General features: G+C 43.0%; 1 protein-coding gene and 1 long non-coding RNA gene across 2 annotated transcripts in view; one reads left to right on the top strand and one right to left on the bottom strand.

Annotated features, from left to right (window-relative positions):
• Positions 1-358: 358 nt before the first annotated feature.
• Positions 359-26,126, top strand: part of LOC124605599 — a 48,474-nt gene continuing 22,706 nt past the window's right edge. The window contains exon 1 of the long non-coding RNA XR_006978660.1: positions 359-804. This is a non-coding gene — a long non-coding RNA (uncharacterized LOC124605599). The remainder of the gene's footprint in view (positions 805-26,126) is intronic.
• Positions 6,123-24,957, bottom strand: LOC124605598 (zinc transporter SLC39A7-like). Its single transcript, XM_047137390.1, has 2 exons — positions 24,462-24,957; positions 6,123-6,244 (listed from the first exon to the last, which is right to left on the bottom strand). The coding sequence occupies exons 1-2, from the start codon at positions 24,891-24,893 to the stop codon at positions 6,236-6,238; spliced, it is 441 nt and encodes a 146-aa protein (XP_046993346.1). The 5' UTR covers positions 24,894-24,957; the 3' UTR covers positions 6,123-6,235.

Raw genomic sequence — 26,126 nt, 5'->3', positions numbered from 1 at the left:
CGAACCTGCGACCGTAGCGGTCGCGCGGTTCCAGACCGTAGCGCCTAGAACCGCTCGGCCACACTGGCCGGCCGCAAAATTTTTCCGCGATGGTGCTGACCTTGTCTCACATTGGTATGAATGTGTTAACTGTTACGCAGATTACTTTTGAAATTAGTTGTCACTGTGTTGCATGCCTCAACTTAGGACATAACATTCGATTACGTCTCATCAAGACCTGACAGTCATCAGAAGAGTAATCTTCCACCCTCTTCAGACGTGTGTACAGCGTTTTGAGATATGTGCTGTTCTGAAGTCGGTGACATGGAAGCTAAAGATTATCGCTCTGTGCAGTGGGACACATATGGGAGAAAGGAGAGCAACTCTGACCAGTCTTCACCGGTTTGCAGGCGATACGAACTATTCGCGGTGACGTCTGAGGTCGTCTCGGCAGCCCCGCTGCATTCGCTGGCGACTTCAGTCGCTATGAGGTCGCTACGGGCACCGCTGCAGCCGCCGCTGCTCGTCACGATGTCTTTGTTGATGACGCTCCTCTTGTTGCTGACGAGTTTTTCGGTCAAGGCCGACGAGGGTGACGGTGGCGACGGAAGTGAAGCTACAGCTGAGGCGGAGGTTTCTGCCGCCCCGATGACAGACGAGCCGCGCGCCTTTGCCTTTAGGAAGGCGATCTGTGGAAAGACTGCCGAGGACACCGACATCCTGTGCGCCGTCGTCAGGATAGTCAATGATGCCGCCAGAAGAAGAGAGATGACGGATGACCCAGAGGACGGTCCGAAGAATCAAACGGAGGTTAATTAGGAAGTGGTGAGTCGTTCAGGAGTTGGACATGTTTTGGACCTCTCATAGGGGTTCCTCGTGCCAGGCCAGTATTTGGTCGCGATATTCGAATTATCAGTAATTACGAAACTTTCTGTGTGTGTTTTACTTCAGTATTTACTTAATGGTATCAGTTCCCTCCAGCATTAATTTAGACATTAGTCGAATCCATGAGTCCATGCCACGTCATGTTGCGGCACTTATGCGTGCTCTTGGGGGGGGGGGGCTACACGACATTAAACAGGTGTACCAATTTCTTTGGCCCTTCAGTTATTTGAAAAGTAATCACCCTAATTCTCAATCATTTATCTCACAATTAGACAATACGGTCAATGCCTTGATGCAAAAATGTTTGCGTTTGCATATGGAAGCATGATTGTACCCAGGCGTAAACCTCTTCATACGAAGGAAATCGAATGTGGAGACCTCTTCTGAACAGCACGTTGCAAAGCATCCTAGATATGCTCAATAATGTTCATATATGGAGAGTTTGGTGACAAGCGGAAGTGTTTAAACTCAGAAGAGTGTTGCTCAAGCCACTTTGTAGCGTGTGTATTACTTCGTAGCGATGCAATGTGGTGCATACGCATTTTTATTTTGCTTCTTTATTGTTGAAAATGTTTCTCACTTTACATAGAATATCAAGATAAACTGAATAACTATTAACTTGCACTTGTCGGTCAAAATATTTTTTCCATACTTTACTGATTTACCTTAAATTTCCAGTTATTTCGTACTCTTCACATCATAAGAAGTTCTGGTCTCATCAAGATCACAAGTATAACATCGTACAATTTCAAAGACGGAGAAGTACTTACGAAATGCTTCCGGCAATCTGACAGCGTCCTCGTATTATACGTTGCTAGGCATTGAAATTGCAATGCCAGGAAGGATAGAAAGCGACGAAATTTTGTTTTGCATTTTGTACGTATGCAGCTTAGTAGGTCGAATACATGAGTAAATTTGTGGGTGATTTGGGGGAGTACAGGGCGCGAAATCTGCCACACAGGCCTGCAACCTTGACTACAACAATGGCTCTAACCCGTCTGGATATGAAGTCAATTCGAGTTTTCGTGACAGATGCGGGTAAGTCGTTCATGCGATTCAGCTCTGTGCCAGAATTCGCCAGTCGTAGTACTTACCAGTGTCCCGGTAACCCATGTCCAGATGTCTTCAGTGTGTGAGAGATTTTTACTTTAACAACAAAGAGTGAGGCCGCGTGTTGACGATGCTGTCCTGGACTTCCTCGATACACAGTTTCTTCGACTGCCCCCAATCTCTCACCCACCGAAGACATCTAGACACCTCGCCTATCTCGAAGACAGGGCATGGTATTGTTTGTGGGCTTTCTGAACCCACTGCATCATCCATATTCCCATGACAGCAGTGCGATCCAGACCAACGCGAAAAACAACATTGCGCAACGATAAGCTGCAGTTAGGTCATCATCTAGTCGAAGTCCGACACGTGCTTCTTAAATGAGACGTATTACTTTCTACCCACTAATGGATGACATTGAAATGAGATTTACGAATGACCTTCACAGTGTTTCTTTATATACTGAGTGTATATGGCGTTACTCCTCTGGTTTATGCGGCTGTGCTAAAATTCTTATCATTTGCATATCCAATCATGTTGTATACTTAACGCCAATATGTGGTTTTTTGCATGTCAGCTTTAGGGTGTTACAGTTTTAACGTCCAACACGAAGACTTCTTAAGTAATAGGACCCAGTACGTTGTCCTCGACGGCGAGTGTTACTAAGAGACAAGGGCATTATCAGGAGTGTCTCAGAGAAGTGTGACAGGACCGCAGTTATCTGTGTGTACATAAATGATCTGGAGGACAGGATGGGGAACAATCTGTGGTTGATTTCTAAAGACGCTGTGGTGTTTGGTAAGGTATCGTCGTTTGAGTGACTAGACCAGAACATAAGGTGACTTTGACAAAATTTCTACATCTACATCTACATGGTTACTCTGAAATTCACACTTAAGTGCCTGACAGAGGGTTCATCGAACCATTTTCATACTACTTCTCTACCATTCCACTCTCGAATGGCACGTGGAAAAAAGAAACACCTAAATCTTTCCGTTCGAGCTCTGATTTCTCTTATTTTGGTATGATAATCATTTCTCCCTACGTAGGCGGGTGTCAACTAAATATTTTCGCATTCGGAAGAGAAAGTTGGTGATTGCAATTTAGTAAATAGATCTCGCCGCAAAGAAAACCGCCTTTGTTTCAGTGACTGCCACCCCAACTCACGAGTCATATCAGTGACACTCTCATCCCTATTGCTCGATAACACGAAACGAACTGCCCTTCTTTGTACTTTTTCGATGTCTTCCGCCAATCCTACCTGGTAAGAATCTCATACCACGCAGCAATATTCCAGCAGAGGACGGACAAGTGTGATGTAGGCTGTCTCTTTAGTGGGTCTGTCGCGTCTTCTAAGTGTTCCGCCAACAAAGCGCAGTCTTTGTTTCGCCTTCCCCACAATATTATCTAAGTGGTCTTTCCAACTTAAGTTGCTCGTAATTGTAATTCCTAGGTATTTAGTCGAATTGGCAGGCCTTAGATGTGTGCGATTTATCGTATACATAAAATGTATCGGATTTCTTTTGGTACCCATGTGGATGACCTCACACTTTTCTTTGTTTAGTGCCAATTGCCATTTCTCGCACCATACAGAAATTCTATCTAGATCATTTTGTAATTGGAATTGATCGTCTGATGATTTTACTAGACGGTAAATTACAGAGTCATCCGCAAACGATCTAAGGGGGCTCCTCAGATTATCACCTAGATCATTTATGTAAATCAGGAACAGCAGAGGGCCTATGACACTACCTTACGGAACGCCAGATATCACTTCTGTTCTACTCGATGATTTACTGTATGTCATGAACGGCATCAAGCTGTAAACGTAGAAAAATGTAAGTTAATGCAGATGAGAATGGGAAAAGAAACCCGTAATGTTCGGGCACAGCATCAGCAGTGTCCTGCTTGACATAGTCACAACGTTTACATATCTGGGCGTAATGCCGCAAAGTCATATGACCTGGAACGATTATGTGAGAATTATGGTAAGAAAGGCGAATGGTCGACTTCTGTTTACTGGGAGAATTTTAGAAAAGTGTGTTTAAGATGTAAAGAAGACCGCGATAGGACACTAGTGCAACCTATTCTTAAGTACTGCTAGTGTGTTTGGGATCCGTACCAGGTAGAATTAAAGGAATACATCGATGCAACTCAGAGGCGGGGTGACAGACTTGTTACTGGCAGATTCGAGCAACCCGCATTTATTACGGAGAAGCCCTGAAGCGAAGGCGACGTTCTTTTCGAAGAAGAGTTTTGGGAAAAAAAAATGGTTCAAATGGCTCTCAGCACTATGAGACTTAACATCTATAGTCATCAGTCCCCTAGAACTTAGAACTACTTAAACCTAACTAACCTAAAGACATCACACACATCCATGCCCGACGCAGGACTCGAACCCGTAGTGGGCGCTGATGACCACGCTGTTTAGCGCCCGAAAACCTCAAACCACACACACACTGCAACCGTAGCGATCGCGCGGTTCCAGACTGAAGCGCCTAGAACCGCTCGGCCACCAGCGGCCGGCAGTGTTGAGAAAATTTAGAGAAACGGCATCTGAAGCTGACTGCAGAACGATTCTACTGTTGCCAACATACATTTCGCGTAACGACCACGAAGATAAGATACAAGAAATTAGGGCTCTTACGGAGGCATATAAACAGTTGTTCTTCGCTCGCTTTGTTTGCGAGTGGAACAAGAAAGGAGAAATGTCTAGTAGTGGTACGAGATATCCTTCGCCATGTACCGCACGGTGGCTTGCGGAGTATGTATGTAGATGAACATACGTGCAAAAGCTATTGAAACATTGATCACTATTACAGCTTCAAACTAGCCCGATGAAGTCCATTTTCAACAGTGAACGAGAAATGATACAGCAACGCGATCATATAACTGATATGAGATTGTACAGTTTGCCTCTTACGTCAAAAGTGAGATACATTGTTACTTTTTCATAACTTTCATAAAAGTAGAAGTAGAGAGAGGACTCACATTTTTCTCCGTATTTACAAAAAACGAGTAAAATCATACTTTAGGCACAGCAGGAGTTACATTAACTCTAGGCTACTGATACGCACTTCACCATTTCAAATAATTTATACATTGTCAAGTATTGTCATATATAGACTTCATATGCGATTTAGTGTACAACATAAATGATCCATGTAAAGCAATGTAAATAGCAGAATTATATGGGAATTTTGTCGTTCCACTCAACCGTAATATATATTCTTCTTCCTTTCAAAATAATGTATGACCTCTGAACTGACATTCCCTTGTTTCGACACACTAACAAGTAACGGTGAACTATTCTCTACAATATATTATTTTCCTTTATGCTAATATGCTCCTCTCACTTCACTCTCCTTTCTTGTGCGTTTTTAAGGCAGCTATAAATTATAATTTTTTAAATTGACTTCTGTGTAGCCATTGACCAGTGAGTAAATACAACTTGTGTCTGTCTTCAATGAATATAAGCCCTACATACTGAGGTTTCGGCCTTGTAATTAGTGTGCGAAAGTGAATAAAAACGTACAGTATGGTTGTGAAAGAACTTTTCCATAAAAAACGAAAACACTGTTTGCTGTTGGCGCAGTTCTCATACGATTATCTCTCCCTTTCTTCTGTCTGTAGTGATGACGTGTGTACAACTATCCACGTAATGTCTCATTTACATTTCAGTTTTGTTTCAGTTGAAGGTATAATCCGATCATATATTGCTTATATTCCAGCTTATTTTAATTAGTTTTGCTTAAATAGTAACGCTGAAGTCAGTTTTGGTCAATTACCAATTCACATTTCATGTATTAAATCGTTTTTAGTGGTTCAATTATCTTACCTATTGCAGTTGTGAAACACAAAATCACTAATCGAAAACATGTGGAAACACCTGGTATGTATTTAAATCATTAATTAACCCCTTCGTGTTGTATTTCTGGATATCGCATTTCATACACATAAACTATCCCGTCGTGCATCATTTATTAATTATTTATGTCATTCGAACTAGGTGTTGTGAATTCATCGTTGAAATACTTGCAAGAAATAGGTAATGAGTTATGACAACATTTCTCCGTCCTTTTATCTAGGCTCAGCCATGGAATGTAGCTATGTTAGATGCGTCCCACAAGAAAAACGTAAAAATTTAATAAAAGGTTCATTAATTTGTTTGCAGTTGTGTTACTTGGACGATGAAATGAAACAAGCAGTACTAACAACGTGTAATTTTATTAGGTTGCAGTTGACGTCAACAGTTTGTATCTATGTACAGCAGACCTCTAGGTATGGTCGTGTCTTCAATGAAGCCGGCGTTATCCGTCGTCTAATAATTCTGAAATGAGAAAATAAAATAGAAATTAAAAGACTATTCAGCAAAAGAAAGCTGTAATAAAGAAACTAGTTAATACATAGAACTATCGCTAACCGTTCGAGACTTGGCAAGGTAGGATACCTACACTTGCTATAATCCCAATCCTTACATAAATAATTTTTTTTTGCTTTCTATTATACACGCAAGATATGGACAAGATTACGCAACATTAGTAAACTCTTATGCAGTACACTTTATTATTCACAGTACAGTTTTCAAACTACTGACGATGATGATAGTTCATATGGAAACATTTTATTTAAGGAAATATTTACAATTTTACCGCTATGTAAACCATGTACACTAGAAAATACGTCCCTGCTAATAACTGTTTGTTTCAAGATTGACGTAGCTGATTTGAAAGCTCAAAAAAAAAAAAAAAAAAAAAGTTCAAATGTGTGTGAAATCTTATGGGACCTAACTGCTAAGGTCATCAGTCCCTAAGCTTACACACTATTTATTTAACCTAAATTATCCTAAGGACAAACACACACGCACCCATGCCCGAGGAAGGACTCGAACCTCCGCCGGGACCAGCGGCACAGTCCATGACTGCAGCGCCTTGGACCGCTCGGCTAACCCCGCGAGGCAGTTGAAAGCTCTAATTTTCGTCTTTCAAAGTAACGTTTTACTTTTTCCGAAAAGCTGACATTTCAACAGTTATTCGTATTCAACATTTTCGCATTCCAGAATATATGGACTTTAAAATGCAATCCTTTCCCAGTTAGAATGTTATAGTTTTGCAAATCTAATTATTCTGTTTACAAAAATGTGTAACTTTCCTAAAATAAAGTATTAGACTCCGTCCGAACAGGCCTTGAGAGGCCCAATGGCGCCGACCGACCGCCGTGTCATCTTCAGCGCACAGGCGTGACTGGATGCGGATGCATGTGGTCAGCACATAGCTTTCCCAGCCGTATGTCCTTTTACGAGCCCGGAGCCTCTACTTCTCAATCAAATAGCTTCTCAGTTTGCCTCACAAGGGCTCAGTGCACCCTGCTTGCCAACAGCGCTCGGCAGACCGGATGGTCACCCATCCAAGTGCTAGCCCAGCCCGACAGCGGTTAATTTCGGTGATCTGACGGGAACCGTTGTTACCACTGCGGCAATGCACTTAGTTAACAAACTAAGGCATTAAAAATTTAACTTTCCAGAAAGTTCCTGGCGGGCTTTGGAAGTCCTAGCGTAGTTTAAAATTTCATTCTCATAAAACATTTTTAAATATAGAGGTTGTAGTTAATCAAGAAACTTCACTGCCTGTTGCGATCATGCATTTTTATTGTTTCTGTTTTCATGTAAATATTTAATATTTAATACCTTTATATTTTAGTATTTTTAATTTCTGTCCTACGTGTGGCTTAATAGAGCCGTCACACATAAAGCAATAGGCAGAGAGTTGTTAGCATTCAACTGGTACAGGTGCTATGGATATCAGTCAGTCGGTGTTTAGTAACGATAATGTTCTGTGTCAGTCAGTCTGCGTCCAGGAGTAAACACGTAAAGTACTAATTCGGTACATTGATAATTTTTACTTTTGGACCGTCTAACTACAACAATGAAACACGGCACGAAAATTGTGTTTCGTTCAGATGTAGTTAGACGGTCCAAAAGTAAAAATTATCAGTACACCGTATTAGTACACGCAGCTGAGGAAGGCAGGACTACAAAAGTTGAAGATTTAAAGTACTATTCAAAACAAATTGTTTATTTGTGCTACCACTTGTAAATATTTGCTAGGCTAATGATAGCCTAACGTAACTTACTGAACGGTGATGTTAAACTGATATAGAAGGGTTACACTTAAATACGGAAAGACCATGAGAAATGCAAGCTTGAACATAATGCAGATGCTAGCCATCCTGCAGGTTGCGCTGTGGTATTTGCCCACGAGCGTCATCTGTGCGATGTCTTCCATTCGTCGCAAGTGTCGGCCGTGGCCAGAACAGTGTTCTGTGTAGATGTGAGTGCGTTACGTCGGAAGTAAGTGAATTTTAACGTGCGCAAGTTGTAGGAGAAAGTATGGTGGGTGCTTCCGTAACCAAAGTAGCCGAAATGTTGGGTGTTTCAAGAGGCGTCACCTAGGAGATTTAAACAACATACAAGGAAAGCGGACAAACGGCGTCCGCTAGATCTCCACGTGGACGAAAGTGTGTGCTGAGTGATCGTAGCCGGCCCTGTGACCGAGCGGTCCTAGGCGCTTCAGTTTGGAACCGCGCGACCGCTACGGTCGCAGGTTCCAATCCTGCCTCGGGCATATTTAAGTAGTTAGATTTAAGCAGTCCTAAGTTCGAGGCGACTGATGACCCCCGATGTTAAGTTCTATAGTGCTCAGAGCCATTTGAACCATTTTTTGAGTGATCGTATTGGACGGTCATTGAACAGAACGACAGCAGCAAAAGTCACTACAGAACTGAATGTCGCACTCATGGACCCCGTCACCACCGAAACAAACGAGGAAACTACAGAAGCAGGGATCTGCAGGGACAGCTGGAATTGCAAAACCGCTCATCATTGATGCAAATGACCGCAGCAGGAAAACTTGGTGCCGAAGCCATAAAACCTGGGCTGTGGAGCAATGTAAGAATGTTCTTTTGCTGGATGAGGCTTGTTTCACACCGTTTCCAGATTCTGGCCTAATTTATGCCTTAAGAGCGAAGATTAGCGCGGGTTCGGTGATGATTTAGGCAGCAATATCGTGGCACTCCGTCAGCTCCATGGCTACTGTGCAAGATTGCGGTACTGATATTGATTATGTGACTATTTTGACTGGTCACGTGAATCCCGTGGTACAGTGTTTGTTCGTCGTGTTCCGAGATATCAGGGCCCGTATTCACTGAGCTCGCATCTTCAACAACTGGTCTAGCGAAGCACCAGGATGAACTGTCGCGTCCCCCCTGACCTCCACACAGTCGCCAGATCCCAATAAAGGATGTTTTAAAAAAAAAATGTTTCAAATGGCTCTGAGCACAATGGGACTCAACTGCTGTCGTCATAAGTCCCCTAGAACTTAGAACTACTTAAACCTAACTAACCTAAGGACAGCACACAACACCCAGCCATCACGAGGCAGAGAAAATCCCTGACCCCGCCGGGAATCGAACCCGGGAACCCGGGCGTTGGAAACGAGAACGCTACCGCACGACCACGAGATGCGGGCATAAAGGATGTTTATAAATGAATATCGGAGTTTTAACGCTTTATAATATTTATTATATCAAACTTACCGTTATAAATAATATGTCAAATGAAAGAGCAACTCAAAGCGTTAAAATCCCAATACTCATTTATAAACACCCTGTATTATTGAGCTTTCGTTGCCTACTTTGGAGAGAAGGGTGCGTGATCGCTGTCCACCTCCATTATTGTTGTCTTAGCTTGCCACTATGGTGCAGGAAGAATGGTATAAGCGTCCTTTGCATACTATACAGGACCTATATTTATCTATGCCCTGAAAACTGGAAGCTGCTTTGAATGTCAGTGGCTATCCTACACAATAGTAGGTATTGTAATGTGTTGTGTTTTCTGTGTTTCCTTATTTTGCCCCCCTCCCCCCTCCACCCCTGTAGTTCATGACAAGCAAGCTAATAATCTAAAGTGTTTACAAACAATAGATGTGAATGAAGTGAAAGTTATTCTCAATATAAATTTTACAATAATTGCTTAAAGTTCATTAAAATCGCCAAGAAGTAATAACGGGAAGAGGAAATTCGAGGAGACTTTGGAGGTCGGTAACATTACAGATTTCTCACGTGAATGTTGCAGTTAAATCACCGATTAAAAGGATGAAATAAAGAGGCAACATAATAAAGACCACTAATCAATACACTCTCTCTGTATTAAGCATTCATCCGTGGAAGGCCCAACAGATAATTCCAAATTTTCAGATGGTCTCGGCACACATTATGCAGACTGAAAGGTATCAGCTTGTTTATTCCACAAAATGTATTACACATAGAAATGAATCGATTCATTTCGATGTCTGACACACTTCGAGACAAAGATAAGTTGGTCTATATTTAACCTTAATCGAATAAAAAATTTGGATTTTATTGATACTGCCTTAGCTCAAGTTACAGGGATCCTGTCCTGCATAAAACCCCAGTAATTGTGAAATGCATGCAATTATGTGCTTTGTAAATTTTCCTCTGTTCCAGGAAGATATCAAAGCTCTCATTTATTTTTCGGTTTCTGTTTGTTGTATATTCTGTTAGACGTGACGATAACATTGAGGCAATAATTTTTAGCAGTATCTGTAAATGAGCTGAAAAGTTTTGCCTATCTTATACTTGTTAATGATTACCCAAAGGCAAACACGTATAAGGCTCAAACTGAAAGGTCCATGCTGTGATGGTTTTCGATGTAAAAATTAGCTCGAAGTTAAGCTAAAGCAGAAGCGGGAGAGAATGTTAGTTGAAAATCGCCTGTTTACCTAAGTGTGTCAGTCTTGCCGGTGGGAGACAGTAACACATGCACAGCGACAGAGAGATCAAGAGTTAGAGAATTTCAGAAACAGATGTAATATTATTCTGAGGACTGATTGACAAGTACCGCAACTACATGTGAAAGGTGATTGCAACGCTTTTCCATATGGAGAACGGAAAAATGAAAACAAAACCACTGTTCTTTTCATTATAGCATTGTGCCTCATGTCGAAAAAATGGAGGGTTCATAAGAAATCTGGTTGCAAATTTCATGTCTAGGCTTTCTCACAAATAGTGGTGCCTCTAATAATTCATAATCGGTTCAAGATCACCGTGCTGTATTACACAAAAGTTGAAGTATTTTGCTTTCTGGCTAGTATCCGTTAAAAAAATTTCAAGTGATGTATCGATAGTCAATGCCCGTGCTAGTGGCACTATGTAATTTCATCTGTAAGACATGCTGTTAGCATTCTTAAAGAAGCTGTTAGCGTGGAAGGCTGCATAAACCCAATCTTCTGACTGAATACTACAACACCAGCTGCACCAAACTGATAGCCTTCGATTAACATTTCCTCGTCATTTTTCGAAACATTTTAATGCAATTGAACAAACATTTACTGAGCGCTTGCCAAGAAAGTTGTTTGGTATCTTGAGCTGTTTTTGGAAAAAATGAGCGCGACCATACTCCGTAAGAATCTGCGTAGGTTTTTTTCTGAAAATTTTTAGAATTTTTTGTTTGTCTTTTCGAGTAGGATGTGCTTATTTAGACGTGTGATGTAGAATAATTACGTTAGTTACGCCACATTAAGACACTGTTCCTACATGAACTGAAAATCGCTAAAAAGCTAAAGAGCGTTACGGAGATGCTGAACAAGCTCCAGTGGCGGACACTTCAAGAAAGGCGTTACGCAATACGGAGAGGTTTATTATCGAAATTACGAGAGAGCACATTCCGGGAAGAGATGGGCAACATATTACTACCGCCCACATATATTTCGCGTAATGATCACAACGAAAAGATCCGAGAAATTAGAGCAAATACGGAGACTTACAAGCAGTCGTTCTTTCCACGCACAATTCGTGAATGGAACAGGGAAGGGGGGATCAGATAGTGGTACAATAAGTACCCTCCGCCACACACCGTAAGGTGGCTCGCGGAGTATAGATGTAGATGTAGATGTAAAGCTGCATCACTAGCGATAGATAAATTCCTAGGTAGAAAGATGAAACTGTTCTCAATAGTTTAGAGAACGGGTATCTGAGGTAGGCTCTTCTACGATTCTATTGTAGCTATCGTGTAGCGATTATCGAAAAAGAAAAATAAGATCACGGCACGTCGCCGAGCGAAACAAACAATCCTTTTGCTACCTCTCTATTCATAACGGAACAACACAACAAATGGTTAACACTGATAGAAAATAACCTCTGCGTCGCAATGAACAGTGGCTTACAGACGATGTATTTAGATGCAGGCACTGCGGAGAAAAGAATCTTAATGGAGAAAAGTTTCGACAGGCAAAATCTTAAATGTCTTATCTGCTCGTGTTTGTTGTTATAGTGCCCCACGCTATTTCCATGGGCAGTTAATAAGTGGGTGGTTGATGCCTGCAATTAAGATTCAGTGTATTGCAGTTCAGTGTATACTTCAAATTTGCTACGAAAAATTGAATTAATTTCAGATTATATTTCCGACGAAATTCATCGGCTATATGACATTTTAATGGTACCATAGAACGAATCCAGGTCTTTTACCTCCGTTTTGTACGCTCTTAGCTACCACCACAGCAAAATATTAGAGGTAAAATAACATTAAACGCTAATCTTCTCCATTGCATAAAGTTTTCTTGTGCGGTAAAATCTCCAGTGCGTAAAGTTCTTTTTGCCCTAAGCAATTTATAATAACAAAGCAATCGCCGAACCATTACGTTGTTTATTATCTCAGGAAGCGGGAAGAACATTGGTTAGCAAATACAAAGGAACCTGAAGTTTTCGATGCTCCGCTATCGATACTTTTGATTGGTGATTAACTTTTGCAACGTTTGTTATATACGAAAAACATTACGCTGAGACGAACAGCATGAGGTGAACAGCGTAAATTACATGCTCAACAGTTTTATGGATGAATATCGGAACACTTAATGTCTATTATTGCAAGTGACCGTTGCAATTTTTGTTTCACTTAAATCAAAAAGATATCCTCAGAAAAACGGTAGACGAGATAAGTAGTAACTACAACTAAGAATTCATCAAAATTACTAAGTAGTAAGTAAATAAAGATAAGTAAGTTTCAGATATGTAACCAAAAATTATTGAGTTTCCGTATTATGAGAATGTTGATTTAACGGTAATGGTGGTGTAGGAGACAGGAAAATTCGAAAATAAATGCAGTAATGAAATCCGAACAGGGAATGAAATAAATATTGTTTTACATGTAGCTAGGTATCAGTACCGGTTCAGGCGCCTGAAGTCTGATGTTACTTTTACAGCTCGAACAGTTTTTATTTCTCTGTTCTCTACCATTTAGACAGAAACTCGAATGCTGCAAGCAACAAACAGTAAACAAACATTGTTCTCATTAAATTTTGTTTCGCATGCTGGGGTCAAGTGTTATCTTCCTGATAAGGGAGACTTGTTTGATTGGTTTATAGTCCGAACTTTTGAACTGTTTCGCTGTCCTGGTCCAGTTTGCGACCGACTCCTATCAGCGGGCTAAGTTCTAGGAAAAGCCTGTTTATCATTTGCGTAGTACACGACGAAGATTATCTAGAGGTCTTGGTAGTTTACTTTCAAGGGGCGAACCTAATTTATACTTGGAACTTTTGTTATGACTACCAGTTGATATAAAAGTTGTTATCGCTGTGGCTAACGGCAAATAACTTATCTGGGCCGTTTGAAAATGTGGCAATCAGCGCGAGAAGCTACGCTCACATTACGACTTAGAACAAATTTACGAGTTCGAAAATCGTAGTCTCTAAAGACTCCATTCAGGCGAGATTGAAATCAAAACTGTAGGAAAGTTTATAATGAGGCAGAATGCAAGTGTAATTGTCGCATCTAACAAAGCTGCCAATAAAAGGAATATATAATACTGCTAACAGTTTACAGATCCTGGTGCCGCATGACCAAGAACTTATCCTATTTCGGGAATCGTTCAATAAGTAATGCAACCCTTTTTTTCCGCGGCCTATTATCGGTTGAAAAAACTGAAAAGATCGTATGGCATTGTTGGCGGGGAGTCCTCATGCGGGGGAGCTCGGTCGCCATATTGCAAATCATTTTTAGTTGACTTCACTTTGGCGACTTACTGGTCCATGATGATGAAATGATTACTCCCCTGCTGAGAATCGAACCCGGGCCCCCAGCGTGTTACGCGGAATCGCTACCACCACACTGGGTAGATCACGTAAGTAATGAGGAGGTGTTGAATAGAATTGGGGAGAAGAGAAATTTGTGGCACAACTTGACTAGAAGAAGGGATCGTTTGGTAGGGCATATTCTGAGGCATCAAGGGATCACCAATCTAGTATTGAAGGGCAGCGTGGAGGGTAAAAATCGTAGAGGGAGACCAAGAGATGAATACACTAAACAGATTCAGAAGTATGTAGGTTGCAGTAGGTGCTGGGAGATGAAGAACCTTGCATAGGGTAGAGTAGCATGGAGAACTGCATCAAACCAGTCTCTGGACTGAAGACCACCACGACAACAACGCTACGGAGGCGGATATCGAGTGAAAAAGTACAGAACGTATTGTTGACCCTTGTGGAGTAATCCCGCTTCAGCCCATATAGTTTCATGAAGAACCGATAGGTGACAGCACTATACGTAACCTTCAAAATGGCATTTTATCGGTGGTACATTCCAAGTAGGAAGACGTCATTGAGTCTACATGTAATTATCGGAACAATTTTCTTATCAACATGTCTACTTCGACATTCAATAAATCAATTCTCACGAAGACACCACTTTGGATTTGAAGCAGCAGCTCAGACTTGACTGTCATCTTGACAACGGTCCGACAGTAGCTGATTTAGGAAAGGAGTTGGACGACGTGAGAGAAATTCGATTGTTACCTTGCCGAAGAAATCACCGCGACAGTCTACAAAGTGAGCTAGGAAAACCAATGAAAACATAAATTTGGATCGCTTAAAGGAGGCTTGAAATCTGCTCCATTCGACTGAGAGCCCTGTACCTTCATTGCTCCACCTCGATCACTTTTACTATCAGTTTCTTGAGAACGAGACCGTCCTATACTTTTCACGGAACCTCTTTCTTTGATACTACTTAGTTAAGAGTGAACATTTCCATTCACGGAAACTTAGGGAGATGCTTTAGGAAGGGTAAAAGCACCAGAGAGGTTGGTGTCACGTTATATTTGTTAACTGAACGAAGAGTTAAAGACAAATGACGACATCTTCGTAGCATTTGTCGACCAAGAAAGATCATTTGACAACGTACAGTGGACCAAGGTACTTGAAATCCTCAGGAAAATGGGTGTAGGCTCTAGGGAAAGGTGAGTTATATACAGGCCTGCAAGAAGGATTATTTTTCGGGTGGTGGCGGGGAGGGGGGGGGGGGGGCGTAGGGTTTGGAGGGCTTATTTCACCTACTGTTACTTTTCATGTTATAATATAAATACAGATTCGAGTAAGCCTTTTAATAGCGAGACAGGGGGACAAGAATTGATTTGCTGCTTTCATTGCCCTTAAATGACCCATAAACGTGTTAATAGCTCAAATTTCGCAAAACGTCTAGATAAATATTTATTTAATTTACAGTAATGTTACTGAAGTATGAAGATCATTGTTTATTGTTAGGTTATTGTTTGATTACTGTTGTAGAACTCAAGAATCGCTCTCGCTAAGCTGGTTACTCCATATGAAAATGTTTAAAATATATGAAGCTGCACTCGAAATTTTACAGTTTTTTTCGCGGAATTGGTTGGCTAGTGTGCTCTACAACTTCTATGAGCGGGTAAACTTCAGGTGGACTAGTAATTTACCTTCGCTTATTCCCAGTGAATTACCCATGTCGTGCTTTCCCCTTGCAAGATTATCATTAATGTAACCTACGTGGACAGCGGAAACACGTCTCTGAAATAACGTCATGGGGTCTAATCTTGTTTGTTTGTTGTATTGAATAGGTGGATTCGAATCTGCCCGATTTTATGATTATCAATGACTAGCGATCATACCTCGTTCGGTAAGATTTAGAATTTCCAGTTAGCTCTAATTGAAAACAATGTGTTCCAAGACCAACTCGGATCAGTGCTACGTATTCCATACTCAGAAATGATATTAAGTATTGACTGTTTTTCGTTGGGTTTGGAAAAGTGGTATCTCTATATTTCTTTAAATAAATTTTTTGGCTTATAAAAGTCCGTAGGATGGATGAAATGCTTAATGTCATTTCACTTTTGAAGAACTGAAATAAAGAATTAAATGATTCGCATTACTGGCAATGATTCCAGTGATCAGAGTTGTTATGGTGACCCTGTTTCCATCTACAGTTAGGCTGAACTAAGGGTGCAAAATACTGAATGCGCTGGCTTACCGAACTGACTTCTGAATTGATAACGCACACACGCGTTGTACCGAACAGACTGAAAATTTACTTTCAGTAGCTAACTGGGTCGAAAGCCGTCTTATAAGGTGATCGATGAAAAATGCCTAGTTAAGTGATTCCGAACTAGTGCCTTCACTTTCTTACGTGGTTGGAATTCCTTACTTAGATACGATTGGACAGGGGCTAGAAGATTACTGTTTCTTTGACAGCTCTGTTCTACTCCACGTGACTCTTTCTGCTAAATCCTTTTTTTCTACGTGAAAGCCATCTATTTACTTTACACAAAATTTCGAACAAAGATACTAACCTTGAGTGTATTTTGCTTTGTTCTGAAATAGCCCAGACGCAGCCATGTTGCATCCTGTCACTTGACTTTCAGTCGCAATTAAGAACGAAAATTATAAGAAAGTATTTTCGTACTAGAAAGTTTCCATTGTATCTAGTGTAAGCCCAAACATTTTAGAGGAGGAGGGAGGGGGGAGCAAGGGCCTTCCTCCCGCCCCACAACTACCACGCCGCGTGTGGGCCTCCATACAATACATACAGAAACCAATAGAGAACAAAAGGAAGGCCAAGAGAGAAATGCTTGTATTAAAAAGGATGTAAGGCATGGGTACAGTCAACTATTAAACCTGTGTATTGAAGAAGAAACAAAGAAAATAAATAAAGATTGAGAAATGGAATTCAACTTCGTGTTGGAAGAATGTCAATGACAAAATTCGCAAATGACGTTGCTGTCTTCAGGGAAAGTGAGGAGGAATTACAGGCTAATGGGGACGATTATGGATTGAAAGTAGACCTAAAACAGATGAAAGTAATGAGGAGTAGCAGAAATGAGAGTAAGCAATAAACTTAACATCAAAACTGAGGACCGTATAGCATCTGAGGTGAAGAAATTATGCTGCCTTGGTAGCAAATACCGCGCCACAGAAGAATCAAGAAGGGCATGAAACGCAGGATAGTAAAGACGCAGCCAGCGTTCCTCGCGAAAAGAAATCGACCGGTACTTAAACAGAGTAGATACACCGCATTAAGGAAACACACTGATTTTTTTAAATTATATATTTCAGCCTCAGCTCACACAAATAGTGTCATCACCACCTTCGCATTATTACCAAGTCATTATCAAGTTTCTATTTAAAAAGAAAGAAAAAGTGTAATATTAAATTAGTAGTAACGTAAATTACTAATCAAACAAGCTTCTGTAAACAACAATATGTTACGTATTCAAGAACGTGTAGTTATGTTTAGAAGTCAGCATGATTTAAAATTTAGTTTCTTGCTATGTTACTGTCCCTTTTTTTCCTTTCTTTTTAAACAGCCCATTTGAAGATGGCTTTTTATTAAGTCGAATCTAATAGTGATAAGATTTGCGTGACTCATGGCTGAAATGTATAATGAAAAGTTTACTTGTATCAAACAAAGGCCTCAAGTTGGGGAAGAAGTTTCGAAGAATGTACATCTGGCTAACACAGCACTGTATAGATGTGAATCGTGGATTTTGGGAAAAACGGAAATGGATGGGAGCCGAAGCGTTTGAGATGTAGTGTTACAGGCCACCGAAGATTACGTGGGCAGATAAGTAATACGAAGGTATTTCGCAGAATCGGCGAGGAATGGAACATGTGTAAAAGACTGACATCGGGAAATAGCTTCCATTGTTGTAGGAGGCGCCACAAAGAACAAAAATTGTAGAACGACATTGGAATATATCCAACAAATAGTTGAGGATGTTGGGTCAAAATGCTGATCTGGCACTGGAGAGGAAGTCCAAGAGGGCCGCATCAAACCAGTCTGAAGAATGACGGATCGCACCATCCCCTCCCTGCCCATACCTCTCAAAGTAAATAAGGTCACACGGAGATAAACATTTTTTGTTCAGAAACATTTTCTTTTTTTTTACTCATCGTTTATCAGCTATGCGCATGAGACAGTCAGTATGTCTATGAGAATTAACAACGATTGCACATGAATAACATTTTATCAGAGTGGTGTTAGAATGAGTTTAAGCGGGTGAGCAATCTGCCCTGAGCCGCAAGTCATGCTTCACCACTTTTCACTGTGGCTCTGAGTCTTCGCTAGACTGTAGATCCCTCTACAGGGTAGTCAGAAAGAATCTGAAAAACTTGTAAGGATGTTTCAGGGTAGGTTGTGCTGAGAAATAATTGTTAAGAATACGATGTGCCGCTTTCGAGCCAATTAGCTTTGAAGTTAGCCAATCAGGTCGTTGCGCGCGCAAATTCAAGCGGCCCGCCAGAAACGGTGTCGCCAAACCTGTTCCTCGTTTGGTTTCCTCACACCGAAAACGAGCGTGATACAAAAATTGGACATGGAACAGTAGTAAGGACTGTACCCGAACCAAAGGCTGAGCAGTCTCGTGCGCTATCATCTGCGCTAAGAGACCAACTGACACTAAGTGTAGCTGTCGGGCCACTTGAATTTACTACCGCAGCGGCTTGATTGGCTAATTAACTCGGAAACAGCGCAATGTGTAGAATTTTTTCTTAACAATTATTTCTCAGGACAACCCACTCTGCAACACCCTTACAAGCTTTTCAGACTGTTTCAGAGCACCCTGTATAGCTAGGTCGATGAGTCAGTTCATAGGTCGGAGTAAAGCAACGGTATACAACGTCCTGTAGAAACCTGCCCAGTAAGGCAGTGTGATGCAAAAACCAATCTTTAGGTTGATGATAGCTTTAATTAACTACCTGACGCAGCAGCGGGTGTCCCAGTCTGTTGAGCATAGCGACATTGTGTTTCATGTCGTAAAAGGCGTCTTTGATTTAGGCAAAAAAAAAAATCTATGGAGGTAGTTCGTCTATAGGTTTTGATGCGAGTTTGAGAAGATTTAAATGCGTAACACAAATGGTCGTATCTTTTGACTGCATTGAGTTAGAAGCTTAGATTTTTACACAGCCAATGTACCGTGGACCTTAGTATATGACATAAATTTCTAGTTGATGCTTCTACTCGTTCCTGAAAAAGTGGTCTTAATAGACTAACGGACAGAGAGCCAGACACCAATCGGGAGAAAATATTTTGTATGTGATATGTTTACAAATTAACAAATTTAGGATTTTTTCTTTGTTTTTACTGTGAAAGTATTTTCTTGCTGAATTTCACGATTCCAGCTCAACGGGAAGTACGCTATTGGATTTGATGAGCGAATTCGCGAGTATCAAAATATGTGACGTAAATGCCCGTATCCTTTGAATGTATCCTTAGAAGCTTGAATTTCTTATACTGTCAAAGCACTCTAGACCTTCAAATTTCACATGAATTTCAGCTTGATACCTAGTTCTATTCCTGGGAAGAGGGGTCGTAACAGAAGGAGCGGCAGACAGATAACAAAGTGACCCAGGGGGGTTCGGTTTTTACCGACTGATTTATAGAACAGAAATCCGCTTCAGTTGAGAGGAAATTTCTTAATTTGCTCCACGACCAGTTTAGAAGCTTAAAGTTTCATCTTCAGATGCCATCAAATAATTATGGGAACATAAATGTGTGGCGTTCGGGCCAGTCATGGGCGGTCACACACAAGTCAAACAAACGCATGGGAGTGTAGGACCAGCAGCCACAGTACCCGCTTGGACAGCACGACGCAGAAGTGACTAGTGGCACCTGATGGCACCTGAAGATGAAACTGTATGATTCGAAACCAGTCGTGTAATAGATTAAGAAATTGCTGACAACCGAAGTGGATTTTGACTCTGAAGTGTCTTTCGCAATTCGTGATTTACACTTATAGATGTTGTAGAGGGGACTTCGCAGACCAATTTTTTCATACGAACACATTTCCAGAAACGTCATTCAACGGTGCTACAGAGCGTCAAAGTTACAGGCGCCGGCACCTGTAAATGTATGTATGTACAGTGCGATTCCACCATGATGTTACAAACTTTCAAGTATGATGGAGAAGGATAAATATACCAGTTTGAGATAAGGGTGCCTGCACCGGCAAAGAACGAGTCGGATGTTATAAGCCAAAACCGTTCAGAAACTTGTGAAAGTGGAACACATATACCCGTACCGTTGTTGCTAAGAATGTTGGGTACGCAACTTTCAGAGATGGTAGTATGGACCAAAACAAGAAAAAAATATCTAGTAAACTAGGGCTGTAGAATGCATACCTATAGAGCTATGACCACTTGCTGGTCTTCGCTAGTGTGAAAATATCACCTCTAATGAACAAGTGCTCAAAGCTGTTAAGGTATAAATTTTAGAACCAATGTTTACTGGACTTTTTTCCTTGTTTCGGTCTGTACTACCACCTCTGAAAGCTGTATGTCCCACAGTCTTAGCAAGAACAGTAACAGTACCTGTATTACACTGTCAGAGGTTTCAGAACGGTTTTCACTTACAACTTTCAACTCGTTCGTTTCTGGTACAGACACCATTACCTCAAATTGATGCACTTATCCAGCTCCATCAACCCTGAAAGTTCGTTACATCATCACGGAATCACCCTGTACATACATACATTTACAGGCGCTAGTGCCTACAGCTTTAACGTTTCAGGACGTGGGTTCCCATTTAAAACTTGATCTACTGAGTGTCCTCTATAAAATCCAGAAGTGTATAACACGAATTGTGAAACACCCTGTATAAATATCTGTATGTCCACCTTCCCAGAGATAATTGCGGCACTCCACTGTTCTGTATATGAAGTCAAACACCTTTCAGCCGTCTAATTTCCAGACTGTTATTTTATTTGGCTACGAGTTTCGGCGATTTACTACGCCATCTTCAGGCCCCCTGACCGACGTGTAGGAAGATTGCAACCTCGGTTCGTGCCAAAACAGGGACCTGCATTCAAATACTGGTACCTGTAGATTTCTGCTTGATACAGTGATACCTCAACCGTCACCTGCCAGTCACGGGGCATGAAGATGGCGTAGTAAATCGCCGAAACTGGTAACCAAATAAAATAACAGTTTGGAAATTAGACGACTGAAAGGTGTTTGATTTGACATCCTGTAAAAATACGTGGGTTGGAACTTAAATAATGACAACACTGCTGTGGAGGTATTATGGAATGGACTCTACTATTGTCGCTCATAGCACACGTGACATACTTACCTTACCTCCGAGCAAATGGACTCGCCCGACCCACGTCACCGGCGTGCGCACAATCGAGGGAAAAACAGTCACTTGTGAGCAAGTGGTCTAACGTAACGGTGTCACTATGTTTTCGAAACAGGAACAACGGAGCTGGATGAAGATTGAATGTGCCAGAGGTCGTACAGCACGCCAGTGCCATCAAGGCCTTCAAGAGGCGTGCGGGGAATCGGCATTGCTGTACGGAACAGTGGCACGTTGGGTAAAAGCCTTCAACGAAGGTCGGCAGACTGTGGCAGACATGCATCGGGTAGGTCGTCCTAACGTCTCTGAAGAAGAAGTGCATGCTATTTCCGCGTTAGTGGACAGTGATCGATGCCATACGATTCGTGAGCTAGCCCACAACCCCGGAATAGCGCATACGACTGTGCTTCGCACCCTGAAGGAGGCCTGGACATGCGAAAAGGTTCTAGGCGCTCAGTCCGGAACCGCGCGACTTCTACGGTCGCAGGTTCGCATCCTGCCTCGGGCATGGATGTGTGTGATGTCCTTAGGTTAGTTAGGTTTAAGTAGTTCTAAGTTCTAGGGGACTGATGACCACAGATGTTAAGTCCCATAGTGCTCAGAGACATTTGAACCATTTTTGAACATGTGAAAAATTGCATCACGATGGGTTCCACATGACATGACAGAAATGCAGAGATGGATGCGTTACGACGCTGCTCAGACGCACTTGGAGCGCTATGAGCGCGAAGGGGAGGCTTTCTTACGCCGTATCGCAACATTGGATGAGACGTGGGCCACATCGTACGAGCCAAAACTGAAACGCCAATACAACGAATGGCGTCATTATGGGTAGCTGCGAAAGTTGAAAGTGCGCCAGAGCCTCGGTATGGTGAAAGTTATCGTGTACGACTGTGATGGTGTTATCCTAACGCATTACGTTCCTCCACGGCAGACCGTCAATGCACAGTATTACTGTTCGTTTTAGGAGCATCGCCTTTGACCAGCTTTGCGAAAGAAGCGGCGACACGTTCTGCGCAACCCACCCATCATTTTGCACGACAATGTGCGGGCGCATACAGCGCAAGCTGTGGCTGGTCTGTTCGGTCGATGGGACTGGGCAGTACTGTACCATCCACTATACTCCCCCCACTCAAGTCCTTGTGAATTTGATTTGATTTCGAAGATGAAGGAACCACTTCGTGGCATTCGCTTCAGAACTCTTCCAGAGATTCGACAGGCAGTAGACCGCTCCATTCGCACCGTCAACAGAACAGGCTCTGGTAACGGTATACTACGCCTTCCACATCGCTGGCAACGGGTTCTACACAACTCTGATGACTACTTCGGGGGGCCGAGCGGTCTGAGGCGCTGCAGTCATGGACTGTGCGGCTGGTCCTGACGGAGGTTCGAGTCGTCCCTCGGGCATGGGTGTGTGTGTTTGTCCTTAGGATAATTTAGGTTAAGTAGTGTGTAAGCTTAGGGGCTGATGACCTTAGCAGTTAAGTCCCATAAGATTTCACACGCACACTACTTCGGAGGACAGTGACAGGTGCAAACATGTAACTCTGTTGTATCGGTTGTGAATAAATAGTTGCGACTATTTACACTACTGGCGATTAAAATTGGTACACCACAAAGATGACGTGCTACAGACGCGAAATTTAACCGACAAGAAGAAGATGCTGTGATATACAAATGATGAGCTTTTCAGAGCATTGACACAAGGTTGGCGACGGTGGCGACACCTATAAAGTGCTAACATGAGAAAAGTTTCCAACCGATTTCTCATACACAAACAGCAGTTGACCGGCGTTGCCTGGTGAAACGTTGTTGTGATGTCTCGTGTAAGGAGGAGAAATGCGTACCATCACGTTTCCGACTTTGATAAAGGTCGAATTGTAGCCTATCGCGATTGCGGTTTATCGTATCGCCACATTGCTGCTCGCGTTGGTCGAGATCCAATGACTGTTAGCAAAATACGGAATCGGTGGGTTCAGGAGGGTGATACGGAACGCCGTGCTGGATCCCAACGGCCTCGTATCACTAGCAGTCGAGATGACAGGCATCTTATCCGCATGACTGTAACGGATCGCGTAGCCACGTCTCGATCCCCGAGTCAACAGATGGGGACGTTTGCAAGACAATAAACATCTGCACGAACAGTTCGACGACGTTTGCAGCTGCATGGACTACCAGCTCGGATACCATGGCTGCGGTTACCCTTGACGCTGCATCACAAACAGGAGTGCCTGCGATGGTGTACTCAACGACGAACCAGGTTGCACGAAAGGCAAAACGTCATTTTTTCGGATGAATCCAGATTCAGTTTGCAGCATCATGATGGTCGCATCCGTGTTTGGCGACATTGCGGTGAACGCACATTGGAAGCGTGTATTCGTCATCGCCACACTGGCGTATCACCCGGCGTGATGGTGTGGGGTGCCATTGGTTACACGTCTCTGTCACGTCTTGTTCGCATTGAAGACACTTTGAACAGTGGACGTTACATTTCAGATGTGTTACGACCAGTAGCTCTACCCTTCATTCGATCCCTACGAAACCCTACATTTCAGTAGGATAATGCACGACCGCATGTTGCAGGTCCTGCACGGGCCTTTTTGGATACAGTAAATGTTCGACTGTTGCCCTAGACAGTACATTCTCCAGATCTCTCACCAATTGAAAACGTCTGGTCAAGGATGGCCGAGGAACTGTCTCGTCACAATACGCCAGTTTGATGAACTGTGGTATCGTGTTGATGCTGCATGGGCAGCTGTACCTGTACACGCCATTCAAGCTCTGTTTGACTCAATGCCCAGGCGTATCAAGGCTGTTATTACGGCCAAAGGTGGTTGTTCTGGGTACTGATTTCTGAGGATCTATGCACCCAAATTGCGTGAAAATGTAATCACATGTCAGTTCTAGTATATTTGTCCAATGAATACCCGTTTATCATCTGCATTTCGTCTTGGTGTAGCAATTTTAATGACCAGTAGTGTAAGTTCCAACCCTCGTATGCTACTCAGTTGCGGATGTTTAGTGGATCAAATATTTTAAACGTATAACGGTTCCGTGTCTACCGACTGAAGTTGGGGGACCCCAGAAAGGGTCCCAGAGGCGGCACTCACCTCGCGGTTCTCCCCGGCGTGGGAGCCGTCCTGCCCCCCTTGCTGGCCGCCCTGGCCGCCTTGGCCGTGCTGGTGTCCTCCGCGGCCGCTGTGGCTGCCCTCGTGGCTCTCTTGGCTCTCGTGGCTACCCTCGTGGCTGTGCTCGCCCTGCTGGCCGCGGTGGCCGTGGTGGTGGTGGTGGTGCCGGTGCCCCCTGCCGCCGGGCCGCCCCCCGTGGTCGGCGCCGCCTTCCCCGCCGTGCGAGTGGCTGCAGTTGCGGCCCTCGCCGTGGTGCTGGTGACCTCTACCCTCGTGCCGGCCGCCATGGCCCTCGTGGCCCGCGTTGCCGGAGGCGTTCTCGTCGTCGCCGTCGCCTTTGGCCGCAGACACCACGCACGCCGCCACCACGACGGCCAGCGCTAACGCCAGAAACAGCTTGGTGTACGGCCTCATCTCTCGAGTCGTTCTGCTTCTCTTGCGGATGTAGTCGCAGTGCACTGTCGTTGCCGACGGGGCGGTATATATGGATACGGAGTCGCCTACGCGCGAGTGCGCCGATAACCTACCGCCGAATATGGGTCGTCCTCGGCGCAGTTACTTTTCTGTAGCAGTTATCACTTCGTCGAAAGCGTTATTCTTTTTTTCCTTTTTTTTCTGGCTACTCGTTTATCGACGGGGTGAAGTAGTTTCAACTAGAACCGGAGCGGCTGAGGGTTTTTCCGGAGACAAACAAGCGGCCTTTCGGTGTAAGATGCCTCGGGAAAAAATGTAGTAGAGATTGCAGCAACGAAGTAACCCAGTTATGGAGGCCGAGTTATTGTTGGAAACTGTGAAACCCCACCTCACAGAGTCCGATTTCCACTACAGTTAGCGTTTTTACGGACAGCCACCTTGGTTACTTTGAACACTCAACACCAAAAGCTTTACAGCTCTGAGTTAGGTGTTCAATCTATACTGTTTGATGATAAAGATCAGTCAATATGCACTAGATGGCGCCACGTACTGCCGATTTTCTTGCGCAAAACTTGGTGGACCTATTGCGACTTGCAGTTGTGCACATAAAAGTGTATTCAAATCTGGGCCGGCCGTTGTGGCCGAGCGGTTCTAGGCGCTACAGTCTGGAACCGCGCGACCGCTACGTCGCAGGTTCGAATCCTGCCTCAAGCATGGGTGTGTGTGATGTCCTTAGCTTAGTTGGGTTTAAGTAGTTCTAAGTTCTAGGGGACTGATGACCTCAGAAGTTAAGTCCCACAGTGCTCAGTGCCATTTGAACCATTTGAATCAAATCTGGTTCTGCAAAATCCACCGATGTCACTAATGGCGGAGCGGTTCTAGACGCCTCAGTCCGGAACCGCGCTGCTGCTACGGTCGCAGTTTCGAATCCTGCCTTGGGCATGGACGTGTGTGATGTCCTTAGTTTAGTTAGGTTTAAGCAGTTCTAAGTGTAGGGGACTGATGACCTCAGATGTTAAGTCCCATAGTGCCTAGAGCCATTTGAACCATTTGATGTCACTAAACTACAAACCCATTAATGTTTTCAACTATAACATGTGTGCTACTCGAATAATTCTCAAAACAGACCACCGATTACTTTTTTTTGTTCGCATCCGTATGTCTGCCAGTACATTATGATTTCAGATAACACGTGCGTGGTTTCTCTGTTCTGTGGTTACTCCGACCACTGGT

Source organism: Schistocerca americana, chromosome 3 (assembly GCF_021461395.2).
Source record: "Schistocerca americana isolate TAMUIC-IGC-003095 chromosome 3, iqSchAmer2.1, whole genome shotgun sequence".
NCBI lineage: Eukaryota > Metazoa > Arthropoda > Insecta > Orthoptera > Acrididae > Schistocerca > Schistocerca americana.
The sequence above is the reverse complement of the archived record's forward strand: the minus strand, read 5'-3'. Positions and strand labels throughout refer to the sequence as shown.